Source organism: Amblyomma americanum, chromosome 7, assembly GCF_052857255.1.
Source record: "Amblyomma americanum isolate KBUSLIRL-KWMA chromosome 7, ASM5285725v1, whole genome shotgun sequence".
Lineage (NCBI taxonomy): Eukaryota > Metazoa > Arthropoda > Arachnida > Ixodida > Ixodidae > Amblyomma > Amblyomma americanum.
This window is the reverse complement of record NC_135503.1, coordinates 47,659,185-47,675,955: the sequence shown is the minus strand read 5'-3', so window position 1 is coordinate 47,675,955 and position 16,771 is coordinate 47,659,185. Positions and strand designations below refer to the sequence as shown.

General features: G+C 48.8%; 1 protein-coding gene across 1 annotated transcript; it reads right to left on the bottom strand.

Moving 5' to 3' along the window:
• Positions 1-5,768: 5,768 nt before the first annotated feature.
• On the bottom strand, positions 5,769-16,548 carry LOC144097096 (uncharacterized). The gene is made up of 2 exons (XM_077629884.1): positions 15,995-16,548; positions 5,769-6,073 (listed from the first exon to the last, which is right to left on the bottom strand). The coding sequence occupies exons 1-2, from the start codon at positions 16,456-16,458 to the stop codon at positions 5,812-5,814; spliced, it is 726 nt and encodes a 241-aa protein (XP_077486010.1). The 5' UTR covers positions 16,459-16,548; the 3' UTR covers positions 5,769-5,811.
• Positions 16,549-16,771: the final 223 nt, after the last annotated feature.

The window sequence follows — 16,771 nt, the reverse complement described above, 5'->3', positions numbered from 1 at the left end:
TCTGCAAAAGGAGTTCGGGCCATTGGCATCCTGCGCAGGCTTTGTAGTGCTAGGTCAGGCATAAGAAGGCATACGCTTCTGATGATTTATAAAATGTACGTCCGCCCAATTTTGGAGTTCGGGTGTGTTTCATTCTCAGGAGCTCCTGCCTATAAACTTCGCCCTCTTGTGCTTTTGGAGCGTGAGGCGTTGCGCCTTTGTCTGGGGCTACCAAAATATGTCGCCAATGCTGTTCTGCACCTTGAGGCGAGAATGCCTTCGTTATCAGCTAGGTTTCGCCTTTTAACAGTTCAAACATTTTTAAAATTGTGCGACTCACCTCTTCACGCTTACAGTATAATATTTCTTAGTCAACCTTCCGCCTTTTTTAGTGCCGCCTGGTCTCGTTTTCATACTCCACAGATATGTTACGTGCAGTCCCTCCTTGATCGCATAAATATTCATTTCACAGATGTCCGCCAAATATATAACAACTCCTCATCTGTCCAGATTGAATTCGATGATATTTTCCCATCGAATGCAAAGTTGCAGCCCTTCCCGCTTCTTCGGGGTCTATTGCAGGACCACCTAAGGTCCTTTCCCTCTCATGTTCTTATTGCTACCGATGCCTCGCAGGATCGCGAAAAGGCAGGTGTGGGAATTTTTTCGCCTTCACTGGATTGGTCTTTTTCTCTCCGTCTTCCTGACTTCACTCCAATTTTTCTGGTTGAATCATTAGCAGTAATCTTAGCCTCACGAAAATTAGAATCTACAGTTTCCCAGGTCGTGGTTATGACAGACTCTCTGTCCATTTGCTCTTCCTTATCCTCACCCACTGACTCACGGCCATTACGCCTCTTTAAGTTCCTGATTCCGCTCCATCTAAATTCGGTAAGGTTGCTTTGGGTACCCGGTCACATGGGCTTTCACTTAAATGAGGTCGCAGATTCCTTAGCAAGAGCCTCTCTCAGCGGCCCAATTGTTCCTGTCCTGCCATCATGTGCATATACAGCTGCGGTGAGGTTTCGCAGCTACACAATATTTCAGGAATTTGCTGCCTCGGCTCTTACATCATCTGCCGAATATCAGCATCGTCTGCATCCTTGGAGTAGCAAAGACTGACGCTCACGCAGACTAGAGGTCTCTTTCATGCGCTTGCGTTGCCGGGTTCCCCTTCTAAATTTCTACCTTCACAGATCTGGCCTGGCAGCTTCCCCACTGTGCCCTTTTTGTGCCGAACCTGAGACAATAGATCACTTCCAGCTGTTCTGCCGCCGCTTTTCTCATTTGAGGAAGAGTATTTTGCATATTCCATTTCATCAACTGGGCTTGCCTGTGTATTCCGCGGTTGTTCTTTCCATTGGCGCTTCTTTGCTTGGACGAAGCGACAGGAGTGTGCGCTCTGCTGTGCAAAATTTTCTTCAAGAAACGCAGCGACTCCCATTCTAATTTCTTTTTCCCGCCCTCAATCCGTACGACATTGCAACATGACAGGCATTGTGTACTATTATGCACATTAAGCAATTGTCCCGTCTTTGATTGACCGACTATGATTGACCGACTAGCCCAACAACGTACGCTCTTTGATCTCCAAGTTAACTGGACCCCTTTCCTTCCCTCTTCCAATCTCTCAGACTACATACTATTACCACTCCTTTTCCCGTCAAAACTTTCCTGTATCCAGTAATTAACCGCCTGTGTCTTGGCCACTCCACCGTAGTGGGTATGTGCCAGCAACGTCTGAGGCCTTCCTTCCTTCCTTCCTTCCTTCCTTCCTTCCTTCCTTCCTTCCTTCCTTCCTTCCTTCCTTCCTTCCTTCCTTCCTTCCTTCCTTCCTTCCTTCCTTCCTTCCTTCCTTCCTTCCTTCCTTCCTTCCTTCCTTCCTTCCTTCCTTCCTTCCTTCCTTCCTTCCTTCCTTCCTTCCTTCCTTCCTTCCTTCCTTCCTTCCTTCCTTCCTTCCTTCCTTCCTTCCTTCCTTCCTTCCTTCCTTCCTTCCTTCCTTCCTTCCTTCCTTCCTTCCTTCCTTCCTTCCTTCCTTCCTTCCTTCCTTCCTTCCTTCCTTCCTTCCTTCCTTCCTTCCTTCCTTCCTTCCTTCCTTCCTTCCTTCCTTCCTTCCTTCCTTCCTTCCTTCCTTCCTTCCTTCCTTCCTTCCTTCCTTCCTTCCTTCCTTCCTTCCTTCCTTCCTTCCTTCCTTCCTTCCTTCCTTCCTTCCTTCCTTCCTTCCTTCCTTCCTTCCTTCCTTCCTTCCTTCCTTCCTTCCTTCCTTCCTTCCTTCCTTCCTTCCTTCCTTCCTTCCTTCCTTCCTTCCTTCCTTCCTTCTCAAGCTGCACTAACAGCTTTGTACATAGCTTTTGTACATGGATCTTTTTTTGTGTTCGCATAATAATTTGCCTTAGCAAATCATTGTAGCTTCATAAGAAAATGCGCGTTCGTTCGCGTGATCGGCAGTGTCTGTCCAATGGCTTCATCAGTCATATGCAGAGGCAAGGTATGAAGGAGCGCTCGTGTCGTTGGCGATAGCAGTATGCGTATACGTTTGAGCAGAATGTGCCCGATACAGACGCTCTTTGACAGCAGCTGTATAGAAGGGTACGCGTGTAAGATGATCCTCATGCTAAGGATATGCGCACCGCTGGCAGTAAAATTTTGCAGCATATTTCGAACGAAGGCGACGTAAGTAGAGACACGATAAATAAAAAAATTGTGAATATGCGATGAAAACCTTGCCCATCGATTCGGCACCCGATGCAAGTATCCTAACCAAGCAGGCTACGCTGCACGACGCAACGGACAAATGTGCTGTCATGTGAAACCGCTATTCTCAGGACAGCTGTTGAAGCACATCCCCGAATACGCTGACACTGTCATGGAGAGAATGACGTATTCTTGACGCAATATCAACGTAATTAGTGAACTGGACCGGAAGAAACATTTGCCGGTTGTGAAAAAATCACTTAAGTGCAGCTCTTACCCTCGTGCCGGTGATGTGACCAGTGTGTGCCAGATACACTTTCAGAGCACCCAACCGCCAATATGACCAACCCCTTCCTAATCGCGCGGGTGGGCGTAGGTTCCCACTGTAGATAAGATATACGGTGTCAGATTAAAAAGTAGATACAAACGTGTATGAGGCTAACAGCCTTATAGAAAGCACGCCATTGCTTTATTCTCGGTGCTAACGAAGGCATTACGCTACTAGGTGAGCAATTTTTTTTGCACATTTTCAAGGCAAGGTTTCTTGCTTTCAAGTTGTTTTACATTATTGAAACCGGTGATCCCGTTAAAGCCAATAGTGCGTATTTAGGCGTGTTGCGAAAAAGAAAAACTGTGGAATTAGGAACACGTTAATTAGAGTGTTTTCACGTGCCTCTTAGTTAAATACAAAAGTCAGCAAAGAAATAGTTATTAGTATGAATCATCGCTCGAATGAAGACCAGGGGTCATATTTTGTAAGGATTCTTTTCCCGCTGAAATAATTTTTCCCGTCGCCACTGGTCACGTCCGTGTTTGATACTGGAGCTGGCGAATGATTTTGCGTGCTGGCAGTGACGTCATGGTCGGCAGCTGCCAATCATAAAAGGGCGAAGGAATGAAGAACAAGAGTAATCGGGAAATTAAGCGTTACACAATGTGGACCCAGCGACTGAGCGAAGTGAAAACGAGGGCGTATGACACAGGTATGGCGCCAAGTGTTGGTGGTGGCATGTGCTGGGAAATCCGAAGCGTGACAGAGGCCAAAACTTTGGTGCCTATCTACTTCCGACCGGTCCACACCCGCTCTACTGTTCACGGCATGCGGGTCTCAGAAGGTCTGGCAAGCAGCAGTGCTGCTACGTCAAGACCGTTGTAACTTCTGTGTAACGTTCTGTGGTACAAATAAAGATGTGTGAAACGGTGAAAACAAATAACCAAAGCGCTTACCATTGATGTGTACCACGTCGAGTCTTTCAAGCAGTGCATCACCGAAGGCATAGTCGACCGACAGGGTAAGTAAATGTGACTACAATAAAGTAATAAGGATTCCGACTAGCATGTATGGCTAAACTAGTCGTAAATAAATGTCTTTGCCACCACTACCAACAACGAAATAAGCAGGATGATGCGCGGGATTTGAAAGAAAATAAGGAGCGTTGAAAGGTAGGCTAAAAGAGGTTTAACAAGAAAATTAAGGATACGTACACCGTCAACGAGAGTTGAATGATGATTAAGTTTGTGTCGCTGAGCTAGTTAGCACTTCACTACTTCGAACCTTGGACTCACGCACATGCATACGCGCACGCGCGCAGGTTTAAAAAACAAAAAGCAGCACTTGGAACTATGTACTTAGCTTATCCTGGAAGTTACTGGCGACTCTTTTTCGTCGTGCCTAAACGTTATACTGTAAGGCAGCCATGGATCAGCAAAGGTCTACTGGCTCAGTTTCATACCGGCGGCGGCAAGCCTTCAAGAACCGCATACAGCTAAGGCTATGGAATTCCAGTCAGTGTTAAACAGCGACTCTCCCATTGTAAAACAGTGAAGAAAAGCCCAAGCTATCGGCACTAATCTTGCTCTAGTAGCAGTGCGTTTTCAATTTCCTTGGACAAAACAACCAGTGCGCACCTTTTCTTCGCTAGTTTTCGGGCGTCAGAAGCAACATCGAAAAGCGTTTTTGCATCACAGTGACGGTCATTAAATTGTCGTTTTCTTATCTCTGCCGGTGACTGCGACGTGAGCACCTGAAAGCTCGCTTATTTTTCTCTCCCAGAATTTCGCGTATTCGCGTACAGAATTTCGCGTACAAAACAGAAAAAATAAAAACCCCCAATGTATACTGCAAAAACAGAGAGGAATATTGGTTCCTGCATCGACTCCAGACTACAAATATCCGGAAGAAATCAGCGAATAAAAAGCGGATCGATGAATTCACTTCAGTAAGTTTGAAATGCATTTAAAACGTCAAACATCTTTTTAGTGATGAGAGAAATCTTCCCATTCCTTTACGCCTTTTCCCTTGAAAGCCCATATACACTTACGTTACACTAGTGTACACTAGCGTACATTAGCGTACACTAGCGTTCGCACGTGATTTCACAATTCTCCTACTCAATACTCTGACAACTGCCCCTGGTGTGACGAATCACGCACTTTTCCATGTTTCGTGAAGATAATCGATCAAGCGGGCAAGCCTCAGTCTTTAAAAGACGACACATGCGTCTTAGGAGCAGTGCTGGGCTTAACTTACTAGCTTATCCTTGAAAATCAGCTAAAGCACATCGACCAGGTTCGTGAAAAAGCACGGGCCACTGGAGTTCTAAAAGTAGGACCCAATCTTTCTGATCGTCAAGCAACTCTCAAGGCCAATTTTTCAACAAAGTTTATTCTCCCTCTCACCTTGCAGAAGTTCACTTCGTTCAAGGAATATGTGGCGTTCAAGTTTTTTTACACATAGCCTACAGCTTGCTAATACCAGTCGCAACTGTGACTGTTCAAATGCTTTTATGTAAGTCAACCTTTTCCTGCGGCGTAAAGAGAGGCCTAATAGACGTAGCGCTTACATCAAAGGTTAATGAGTCGTGGTTAATTAATTCAATGACTCGACTGTTATGGGTACTGGTAATTGGGGAAAAGACAAACAGACGAGCAAATGTGATATTAAACCAGCCATGCCACGTTTGCAGTCAAATTTACGTAGTCCAAGAACACGCGTAGATTTTGCGCCAAACGCGCCGCGTATTCAAGCCCATCGTGCATCACCACGTATCATGAAATGCACGCGTCTCGTTAGTGTCGAATCTTTAGACAGCTCGCCTGTGCAATGATTCATTTATTACATCACTAGAGCAGCTTCGCTCAAAAGTAAAAGTCCATCAACGCCACACCCTTCTTCGCGTAAGAGCGCACGCTGGGGTTGCTGCTGTCGGCATGGATGGAGAAATAGTGGAAGATGGACTTGAGCGGCAGAAACCTGAGGTACCGGGTCTGGATGACGCGACACAGGGCTTCCATGGCGCACACTGTCTGCAGCTCGTCGCACCGTTGAGCCAGGTACAGGAGGTTGCTCGAAGCTTGTCCCGGATGCTGCTTGAGGAGGAGCACGATGACGTCGACGAACCTGGATTCGCGTACACAATGATGAACAAACATTAAGGCACCGTTCTCGTCCTCATCGGTCAAAGAATAACAAGTCTGGCTTCAAGCTAAATGCGCTTCTATAGCAAAGGCGCATTTTCGCCTAACGCTTTGTCTCTTCGAAAACCCTGTTCTGGAGAGCGGTAGTCTACAGAACCGTCCAAAACAGACGCGGTTGGAGCAATACGGGTAAAGAGGTATCTGAATGAGGGAAAAATTATGTCTTGCCATTTTGCATACCGGTGTCATTTTCTAGGAGTTACGTCATTCTGTATTGCCTTTGTTTAAAGCATTTGCGCTGCATGATTTTATTTTCAGTGGAGTCCTTATGTGCCCCTAAACATCATGGTCTTCGAAGGTCAAAGAGAAGACACTCCTCACCTTGTAAAGTTTCAGGCGTGTCATAAGCTCCCTCCAACATGATTGAAAAGCCCACGATAAGGTCTGAAGACTTTTGACTAAGACCACAAATGCAGTACGCACGAGAGTGGCTAGATGCAGACCATTGGCACAAGCGCGATTCGCCTCATTTGCCATTGAAGCTTTCTCCACCCCAGCAAAAAGATTATTACTTGCTGACTCCATGACCACAACGCCAATGCCTGGCACACTCGCCAGCGATGCTGCTACATTCAGAGAATTTTCCATTTTAATGAATTTATCCCTCCGAAATTCGCCCCAAAGGGGAAAGAAAATATTGACGAAGTGTCAGGGAATTAAAAAAAATAGCAGGAAAACAAGAGAAATTTTGGGGTAAAGATAATTTTTTGCTTAAGGTAGAAATGAGTGGGTAGAGCATGATACTCTTAATCTCAGGGTCGTGGGTTCGGGACCCGATACACTGAGATTAAGACTGAGATTAAGCTACTGGGTGACATATACGACGTTTCAACCTCAAATTTATATCCGCTTCCACTCCCGAAATTATGATGTCGACATGAACAAATAACCAACCCGGCACGAACTAAAAACGGCAGTCATGTTGAGCTCTCACTACCTTTGTTGCAGAAGACACTCGCGATATACGTGCTCATGTTGTAATGATTTACATGCTTGTTTAGTTTTCTGCCTTAGGTGGTGATGGCGGAGAACATCTCTTCCAAGTCGCCGGGGCTAGAACTACGTGGGGCAGCGCGCTAAAGGAAACGCGGACAAGCACAAGGACCGGTATTTGACAAATTCCTACAGTCTGGCTCGACGAAGGGCAGGATAGTGTGAGAAATACTTTAAAATACTGAATGCAAAAATGCAGCAATTTTCCAAACACCTGCAGCGGAACGTGTTGTATCCCGTACCGTTGGGGAACTGCCCGGTCCGACTGCCCGGAGCAGCCGGAGCACCACCACGTCAAGCACCCGCCACGTACATACTTCGACCAACTCCCTTTTATTCCAGTTCAATGATGAATATATATACAGATGTGCGAGTCAGCTGACCAGATAGGGCGCATGCCTAGCGCCACCTAGTTTATACAAACATAACTACAGAATACAATACCACATTATTCCCCCTCAAAAGAGTTAGCAACTAACACTGGAAAAACACAATAAACACTCAATGTCTTTCATAGTCTTTAAACCACACTGGTGGTCTTCTTTGTCTCGTCGAATGCCTCAGTCCTGGAACGTCCCTTTCAACTGGCGTCTGAACAGATGGCTGCTGGGGTGGGTCGTGGTTCTCCTGCTGTGGTTCGCCAAGTGGTTTTGCTGATTCAGGCGAACAACTTTTCGGAACTGTAGGTGGTGGAACTGGTTGGGGGCAAGGTACCAGCCGACTCCGATTCCATGTGCGGCCATCATTGAGCTTGTAGGTATCTTGACCACATTGGTCCACAATGGTGAATGGACTCGAGTAGCTCAGAGCGCCCTTAGGCACGTGACCAGGCAACTTGACTCTCACCGGTTGACCTGTTGTTAATGGAGAGTACTTTGCAGCTCGTCGACGGTCAGTGTAAGTCTTACTTGCTTGTTGCCTTTGTGCTACTCTGCTGTGGATGGACTTCATCGCTGCCTGCGGATCTTGAAAAAACTCTTTACCTGGCGCTCCTACAAGATCAAGTTTTGTTCTGGGATGACGGCCGTGAAGAAGGACGGAAGGCTTCACTCCTGTGGTCGCATGCGGTGTGAAACGGTAGACTCCCAGGTATTCGGTGATAGCTTCCTTCAAAGGCCGATGTTCTTGTGCGCAGACTTGAACGTACTCTTTGAGTACTCGATTAAACCTCTCTACCTGCCCGTTAGCTTGCGGATGATAGACTGCCGAATACGTATGAGCGATGCCACGTTCTTTGAGGAAACTGTCAAACTCCAAGGCTGTAAACTGAGCACCATGATCACTCACAATCTCGTCTGGATATCCTTCCCTACTGAAGATGCTTCGCAGAAAGGAGATGACTGTTGCAGTTGTCACCCTTGCTGAGAAACAAACCTCAGGCCACTTGCTGTAGTAATCGATGGCTGTAATGGCAAAACGGCAATCTGCCGGCACTTCGGAAAAAGGGCCCACAATATCGATGCCTAGCTTCTGCCATGGTGCAGATGGGAATGCAACTGGCTGCAGAGGTGGTGTCACGGGTTTTGCAGACTTGTCAACAGATTGGCATACCGCGCAGGATGCAATGAATTGTTCTACTTGCTTGCACATAGCAGGCCACCAGTATTGCTCACGTAGTCGCTGCTTTGTCCTCGTTATTCCCGGATGAGACTCGTGGGCTGCGTCAAGAAGCCGTGCTACGAGGGACGAAGGTACTACAAATTTGTCACCACGAAGCAGGAGGTCTCCAACGACTGAGAGCTCAGTTTGCACCCGGTAGAACGGAACTGCTTCGGCAGGCAACATCTTCACTGCGGGCCATGCCGATGTCACCCACTTTATAACCTGCTGCAGCAACGGGTCCTGCATCGTTTCAATGACAAACTCTTCATGAGTAATGCATGTTGAGACAACACAGTCTCTTCTTCCTCTTCCTCCACACGACCTGGAAGGGGCATCCTTGAAAGAGCATCAGCAACAGTATTCTTGTCACCCTTGTGAAATTCAATCGTGAAGTTGTATGCCAACAGCCTGGCGTGCCACCTCGCAATCCGGAACGGTTGGCGACCTACTCCCTTTGTACTAAGGAGTGTGACCAGAGCCTGGTGATCGGTGCGTAATATGAATGAACGACCCCAAAGGTACACTCTCCAATATTCGCATGCCCACAAGCAAGCAAGGGCTTCCAATTCCCCTACAGAATACTTCTGTTCCTGTGAAGTAAGCCTGCGAGAAGCAAAAGCAATCGTCACCAGTTCATCATTCCTTGTCTGTTGCAACACTGCTCCCAAGCCAATGGATGAGGCATCCGTAGTGACAATAATGTCACCCGCAGGATCAAATAGCTGTAAACATCTTGTGGCCAGGGAACATTTCAGTTGCTCGAAACAAGCTTGTCTTGCAGGGTTCCATGTGAATGTGGCATTCTTACGTAGCAACTCTCGAAGAGGCTCGACAACCACCGCATAGTCAGGTATAAATTTGGCGTAGTAGCCTACCATGCCCAAGAATGAGCGCAGAGTACCGACATTTGTTGGGGCTGGCACAGCCTTGATGGCGTCAATGTTACTTTGTAAAGGGCGTATTCCCTTGTGACTGATCCTGTGACCAAGGAAGTCGACTTCTTGCACATTAAAAATGCATTTGTCATTCAACTTCAATCCAGCCTTTGCAATCAAGTGCAAAACTTGTTTCAAATTCTTGAAGTGCTCTTCACGTGTGCTTCCGTACACAATGACATCATCTATGTAGCACAAAGTGTTTTTGCAGTTCTGCAAAATAGTGGCCATCATTTTCTGAAACGCAGACGGTGCTGATGCAAGACCGAAACAGACGCGCTTGAATCTGTACAGTCCACTATCGGTTATGAAGGTAGTCAGTTCCCTGCTTTCAGGGCTTAGCAGAACTTGGTGATATGCAGCTGCTAAATCAATCTTTGAAAAGTAATTTGCGCCATGAAGTTTGTGCAATATTTCTTCCGTGTGCGGCAGTGGAAATTTGTCAACGACAATCGCTTTGTTTGGTTCGCGCAGATCGACACAAATTCTTATCTTGCCGTTTTTCTTTGCTACTACTACGATTGGAGACACCCATTCAGACGTGTCAATCTTTTCTATGACATCTTCTTGCTCAAGGCGCTGCAGCTCTTCGCGTACTCGGTCTCGCATTGAAAATGGCAAACGCCGCAACTTAGCAACAACAGGCGTGATTCCTTCTCTTATCTTGACCTTATGGACAAAATTTGTTGCAAGCCCTAACTTGCCATCAAACAAGTGCGGAAACTGGCAAAACAGTTCACGGTCAAGGCCTTCTGGCGCTTGCGTAATATGGGTGCATTGCAATGACGTACCGTTGATTTGCAGACGCAGCGTTTCGACAGCGTCGATGCCGAGAATGTCAGTACCGTCCTTGACGACGTAGAAGAGAATGTCGGCCTGCCGATCCTGGAAGATGACTGGCGCCGTGAAACACCCCTCGATGGTTATTCTGCGGCGAGAGAAATCGTAGAGTGACGCTGATGTTGGCTGCAAAGGGAAGCGTTTCAACCTTGAATACGTGGCGTTCGACAGAATGGAGACAGCAGAACCCGTGTCTACGAGGAAACGTATAGGAACATCTTGTACGAAGACTTCTGTGTGTATCCCTCCTTTGCACTGCCGGTCGAGAAGCAACACGTTGAGATCGCCGGATGCACTGCAGGTGTCGACTTCTCGGACAGCAAGGGCCCTTTCGTCAGGCATGCCGCTTCTACAGACACGCTGAAAATGTCCTCGTTTGCCACATTTGCTGCAAGTTTTACCCCGCGCCTTGCATGTCTTGGAATCTGCAAGATGCCCTGAAGACCCGCAACGGAAACAGGACTTCGGCTGCTGCGAACGCGGTAACTGCGTTTCTGAGCGGCATGGCATCCGATGTTTTTCGACCTTTTGAACGCTCGCAGCCGATGACTGCAGCTCAAGTGAGTATTTCGTGGCTTCTTCGATACTGTTTGCAATAGCCAGTGCGCGTTCAAGAGTGAGCGAAGTGCCTTCAAGCAGTAAGCGTTCCCGAAGAACAGGGTTGCACGTTTTCGCTACAAGTTGGTCACGAATAAAATCGTCAGCCTGCTTACCGAAGTCGCAACTTAATGCCAGCTCACGCAACGCCGTGACGAACGCTGTTGCAGTCTCCCCGGGCAGTTGGGTGCGTTGTCCGAACCGATGCCGCTCCACGACGACGTTCGTTTTAGAAGTGAAGTAAGCGTCCAACGTAGCCACCGCTGCATCGTACTCGTCGCTCGTACCGCTTCCTTCCTTTCCTTCTGTAGGCGGCGTCGACGATTTCTCCTCCGGCAACGCGTAGTACAAGCGTTGGCCTTCCACACCCAAACAGTGTAGCAGCAAAGCTTTACGGCGCGCAGGTGGGTGAGCGTCGCTCCCGGACGCCAGGAGATAGTTCTTGAAAAGGCGGTGCCACTGCGTCCAAGGAATGGCGGGCTTCCCGGGCGTCGGCAGGAACTCGGGCGGTTGATGCAGGCTCATTGCTTCCGCGTTCGGTTACTTCACCACTCGTCGCCAACTGTTGTATCCCGTACCGTTGGGGAACTGCCCGGTCCGACTGCCCGGACGCGGAAGCAATGAGCCTGCATCAACCGCCCGAGTTCCTGCCGACGCCCGGGAAGCCCGCCATTCCTTGGACGCAGTGGCACCGCCTTTTCAAGAACTATCTCCTGGCGTCCGGGAGCGACGCTCACCCACCTGCGCGCCGTAAAGCTTTGCTGCTACACTGTTTGGGTGTGGAAGGCCAACGCTTGTACTACGCGTTGCCGGAGGAGAAATCGTCGACGCCGCCTACAGAAGGAAAGGAAGGAAGCGGTACGAGCGACGAGTACGATGCAGCGGTGGCTACGTTGGACGCTTACTTCACTTCTAAAACGAACGTCGTCGTGGAGCGGCATCGGTTCGGACAACGCACCCAACTGCCCGGGGAGACTGCAACAGCGTTCGTCACGGCGTTGCGTGAGCTGGCATTAAGTTGCGACTTCGGTAAGCAGGCTGACGATTTTATTCGTGACCAACTTGTAGCGAAAACGTGCAACCCTGTTCTTCGGGAACGCTTACTGCTTGAAGGCACTTCGCTCACTCTTGAACGCGCACTGGCTATTGCAAACAGTATCGAAGAAGCCACGAAATACTCACTTGAGCTGCAGTCATCGGCTGCGAGCGTTCAAAAGGTCGAAAAACATCGGATGCCATGCCGCTCAGAAACGCAGTTACCGCGTTCGCAGCAGCCGAAGTCCTGTTTCCGTTGCGGGTCTTCAGGGCATCTTGCAGATTCCAAGACATGCAAGGCGCGGGGTAAAACTTGCAGCAAATGTGGCAAACGAGGACATTTTCAGCGTGTCTGTAGAAGCGGCATGCCTGACGAAAGGGCCCTTGCTGTCCGAGAAGTCGACACCTGCAGTGCATCCGGCGATCTCAACGTGTTGCTTCTCGACCGGCAGTGCAAAGGAGGGATACACACAGAAGTCTTCGTACAAGATGTTCCTATACGTTTCCTCGTAGACACGGGTTCTGCTGTCTCCATTCTGTCGAACGCCACGTATTCAAGGTTGAAACGCTTCCCTTTGCAGCCAACATCAGCGTCACTCTACGATTTCTCTCGCCGCAGAATAACCATCGAGGGGTGTTTCACGGCGCCAGTCATCTTCCAGGATCGGCAGGCCGACATTCTCTTCTACGTCGTCAAGGACGGTACTGACATTCTCGGCATCGACGCTGTCGAAACGCTGCGTCTGCAAATCAACGGTACGTCATTGCAATGCACCCATATTACGCAAGCGCCAGAAGGCCTTGACCGTGAACTGTTTTGCCAGTTTCCGCACTTGTTTGATGGCAAGTTAGGGCTTGCAACAAATTTTGTCCATAAGGTCAAGATAAGAGAAGGAATCACGCCTGTTGTTGCTAAGTTGCGGCGTTTGCCATTTTCAATGCGAGACCGAGTACGCGAAGAGCTGCAGCGCCTTGAGCAAGAAGATGTCATAGAAAAGATTGACACGTCTGAATGGGTGTCTCCAATCGTAGTAGTAGCAAAGAAAAACGGCAAGATAAGAATTTGTGTCGATCTGCGCGAACCAAACAAAGCGATTGTCGTTGACAAATTTCCACTGCCGCACACGGAAGAAATATTGCACAAACTTCATGGCGCAAATTACTTTTCAAAGATTGATTTAGCAGCTGCATATCACCAAGTTCTGCTAAGCCCTGAAAGCAGGGAACTGACTACCTTCATAACCGATAGTGGACTGTACAGATTCAAGCGCGTCTGTTTCGGTCTTGCATCAGCACCGTCTGCGTTTCAGAAAATGATGGCCACTATTTTGCAGAACTGCAAAAACACTTTGTGCTACATAGATGATGTCATTGTGTACGGAAGCACACGTGAAGAGCACTTCAAGAATTTGAAACAAGTTTTGCACTTGATTGCAAAGGCTGGATTGAAGTTGAATGACAAATGCATTTTTAATGTGCAAGAAGTCGACTTCCTTGGTCACAGGATCAGTCACAAGGGAATACGCCCTTTACAAAGTAACATTGACGCCATCAAGGCTGTGCCAGCCCCAACAAATGTCGGTACTCTGCGCTCATTCTTGGGCATGGTAGGCTACTACGCCAAATTTATACCTGACTATGCGGTGGTTGTCGAGCCTCTTCGAGAGTTGCTACGTAAGAATGCCACATTCACATGGAACCCTGCAAGACAAGCTTGTTTCGAGCAACTGAAATGTTCCCTGGCCACAAGATGTTTACAGCTATTTGATCCTGCGGGTGACATTATTGTCACTACGGATGCCTCATCCATTGGCTTGGGAGCAGTGTTGCAACAGACAAGGAATGATGAACTGGTGACGATTGCTTTTGCTTCTCGCAGGCTTACTTCACAGGAACAGAAGTATTCTGTAGGGGAATTGGAAGCCCTTGCTTGCTTGCGGGCATGCGAATATTGGAGAGTGTACCTTTGGGGTCGTTCATTCATATTACGCACCGATCACCAGGCTCTGGTCACACTCCTTAGTACAAAGGGAGTAGGTCGCCGACCGTTCCGGATTGCGAGGTGGCACGCCAGGCTGTTGGCATACAACTTCACGATTGAATTTCACAAGGGTGACAAGAATACTGTTGCTGATGCTCTTTCAAGGATGCCCCTTCCAGGTCGTGTGGAGGAAGAGGAAGAAGAGACTGTTTGTGTTGTCTCAACATGCATTACTCATGAAGAGTTTGTCATTGAAACGATGCAGGACCCGTTGCTGCAGCAGGTTATAAAGTGGGTGACATCGGCATGGCCCGCAGTGAAGATGTTGCCTGCCGAAGCAGTTCCGTTCTACCGGGTGCAAACTGAGCTCTCAGTCGTTGGAGACCTCCTGCTTCGTGGTGACAAATTTGTAGTACCTTCGTCCCTCGTAGCACGGCTTCTTGACGCAGCCCACGAGTCTCATCCGGGAATAACGAGGACAAAGCAGCGACTACGTGAGCAATACTGGTGGCCTGCTATGTGCAAGCAAGTAGAACAATTCATTGCATCCTGCGCGGTATGCCAATCTGTTGACAAGTCTGCAAAACCCGTGACACCACCTCTGCAGCCAGTTGCATTCCCATCTGCACCATGGCAGAAGCTAGGCATCGATATTGTGGGCCCTTTTTCCGAAGTGCCGGCAGATTGCCGTTTTGCCATTACAGCCATCGATTACTACAGCAAGTGGCCTGAGGTTTGTTTCTCAGCAAGGGTGACAACTGCAACAGTCATCTCCTTTCTGCGAAGCATCTTCAGCAGGGAAGGATATCCAGACGAGATTGTGAGTGATCATGGTGCTCAGTTTACAGCCTTGGAGTTTGACAGTTTCCTCAAAGAACGTGGCATCGCTCATACGTATTCGGCAGTCTATCATCCGCAAGCTAACGGGCAGGTAGAGAGGTTTAATCGAGTACTCAAAGAGTACGTTCAAGTCTGCGCACAAGAACATCGGCCTTTGAAGGAAGCTATCACCGAATACCTGGGAGTCTACCGTTTCACACCGCATGCGACCACAGGAGTGAAGCCTTCCGTCCTTCTTCACGGCCGTCATCCCAGAACAAAACTTGATCTTGTAGGAGCGCCAGGTAAAGAGTTTTTTCAAGATCCGCAGGCAGCGATGAAGTCCATCCACAGCAGAGTAGCACAAAGGCAACAAGCAAGTAAGACTTACACTGACCGTCGACGAGCTGCAAAGTACTCTCCATTAACAACAGGTCAACCGGTGAGAGTCAAGTTGCCTGGTCACGTGCCTAAGGGCGCTCTGAGCTACTCGAGTCCATTCACCATTGTGGACCAATGTGGTCAAGATACCTACAAGCTCAATGATGGCCGCACATGGAATCGGAGTCGGCTGGTACCTTGCCCCCAACCAGTTCCACCACCTACAGTTCCGAAAAGTTGTTCGCCTGAATCAGCAAAACCACTTGGCGAACCACAGCAGGAGAACCACGACCCACCCCAGCAGCCATCTGTTCAGACGCCAGTTGAAAGGGACATTCCAGGACTGAGGCATTCGACGAGACAAAGAAGACCACCAGTGTGGTTTAAAGACTATGAAAGACATTGAGTGTTTATTGTGTTTTTCCAGTGTTAGTTGCTAACTCTTTTGAGGGGGAATAATGTGGTATTGTATTCTGTAGTTATGTTTGTATAAACTAGGTGGCGCTAGGCAGTTCCCCAACGGTACGGGATACAACAGAACGTACCCGAAAATGGGATTTTTATGTCTAAGCAAGAGGGTTCTTTAGTTACGACAGGCGACATCACTGACACTGGCCAAGGAGCCATCTGAGAACGCACAACAAAAAGCGATCAGACTGACCTGCTTCGAACTCTGATTCGTGCCGAGAGAAGGTGATCGAACGAAGTCTTTAGCACGCTCTCCACCATGGCCGAGGTCAACTTAGAGCCGTGCTTGCGCAGCACAGAAGCCAGTGCATCGGCAGACGCCACCACCACCTCGGCGCTGCTGGCACCCAGCGCGTTCTTGAGGTTCTCGAGGCAGACCCTGAGGTTCCTCTCGTCACCCACCACGCAGGGGTAGCGCTCGATGTACTTGATGGTCTTGATGCGGTCCAGCGTGCCACCGCCGCCGGGCTTGGCGAATGCCTCGTTGAGAAGCGAGCCGCTCTCCCGCTGCCGGCGCCAGGAGCAGAAGCGCTGGTACCAGGGCAGCTCCGACTGCAGGATCTCCACGGGCGGCGGAACGTGGCTTAGCATAGTGGCCAGCATGGCGGCAGCGGACTGGCTGCGCGTAGGGCGCATGCATTCACACAAGCGAGGCATGCATGTTTGATCTTGGCGCCTCCCTCAAGTACTACGGTCCCATCAGATTCTCTGCCCTGGAGCCTCAAGCCCGTGCGCTGCGAAATTGGTGGCGTTCCATTTTTCGTTGTCTTCTTGTTGTTGTTGTTGTTGACCTCACACAATGGCACATACCCACAAGGGGGATTGGCCATAACCAGGCGGTGACTATATAAATGACCAGTTGCATGTGGCAAGCATGGGATGACCTACCAAAATTTGGATCGCACAGTTTTCGTAGCCGAGGAGGTTGCAGGAGGTTAGGGGGGCATACAAACTAAAATTTAGGCAAAGA

Excerpts from the sequence above, each read along its gene's own strand:
- LOC144097096 (XM_077629884.1), bottom strand. The coding sequence starts at position 16,458 with ATGCCTCGCTTGTGTGAATGCATGCGCCCTACGCGCAGCCAGTCCGCT. Across the intron at positions 6,074-15,994 it reads CGAATCAGAGTTCGAAGCAG|GTTCGTCGACGTCATCGTGC; the intron begins GTCAGTCTGATC and ends ACGCGAATCCAG.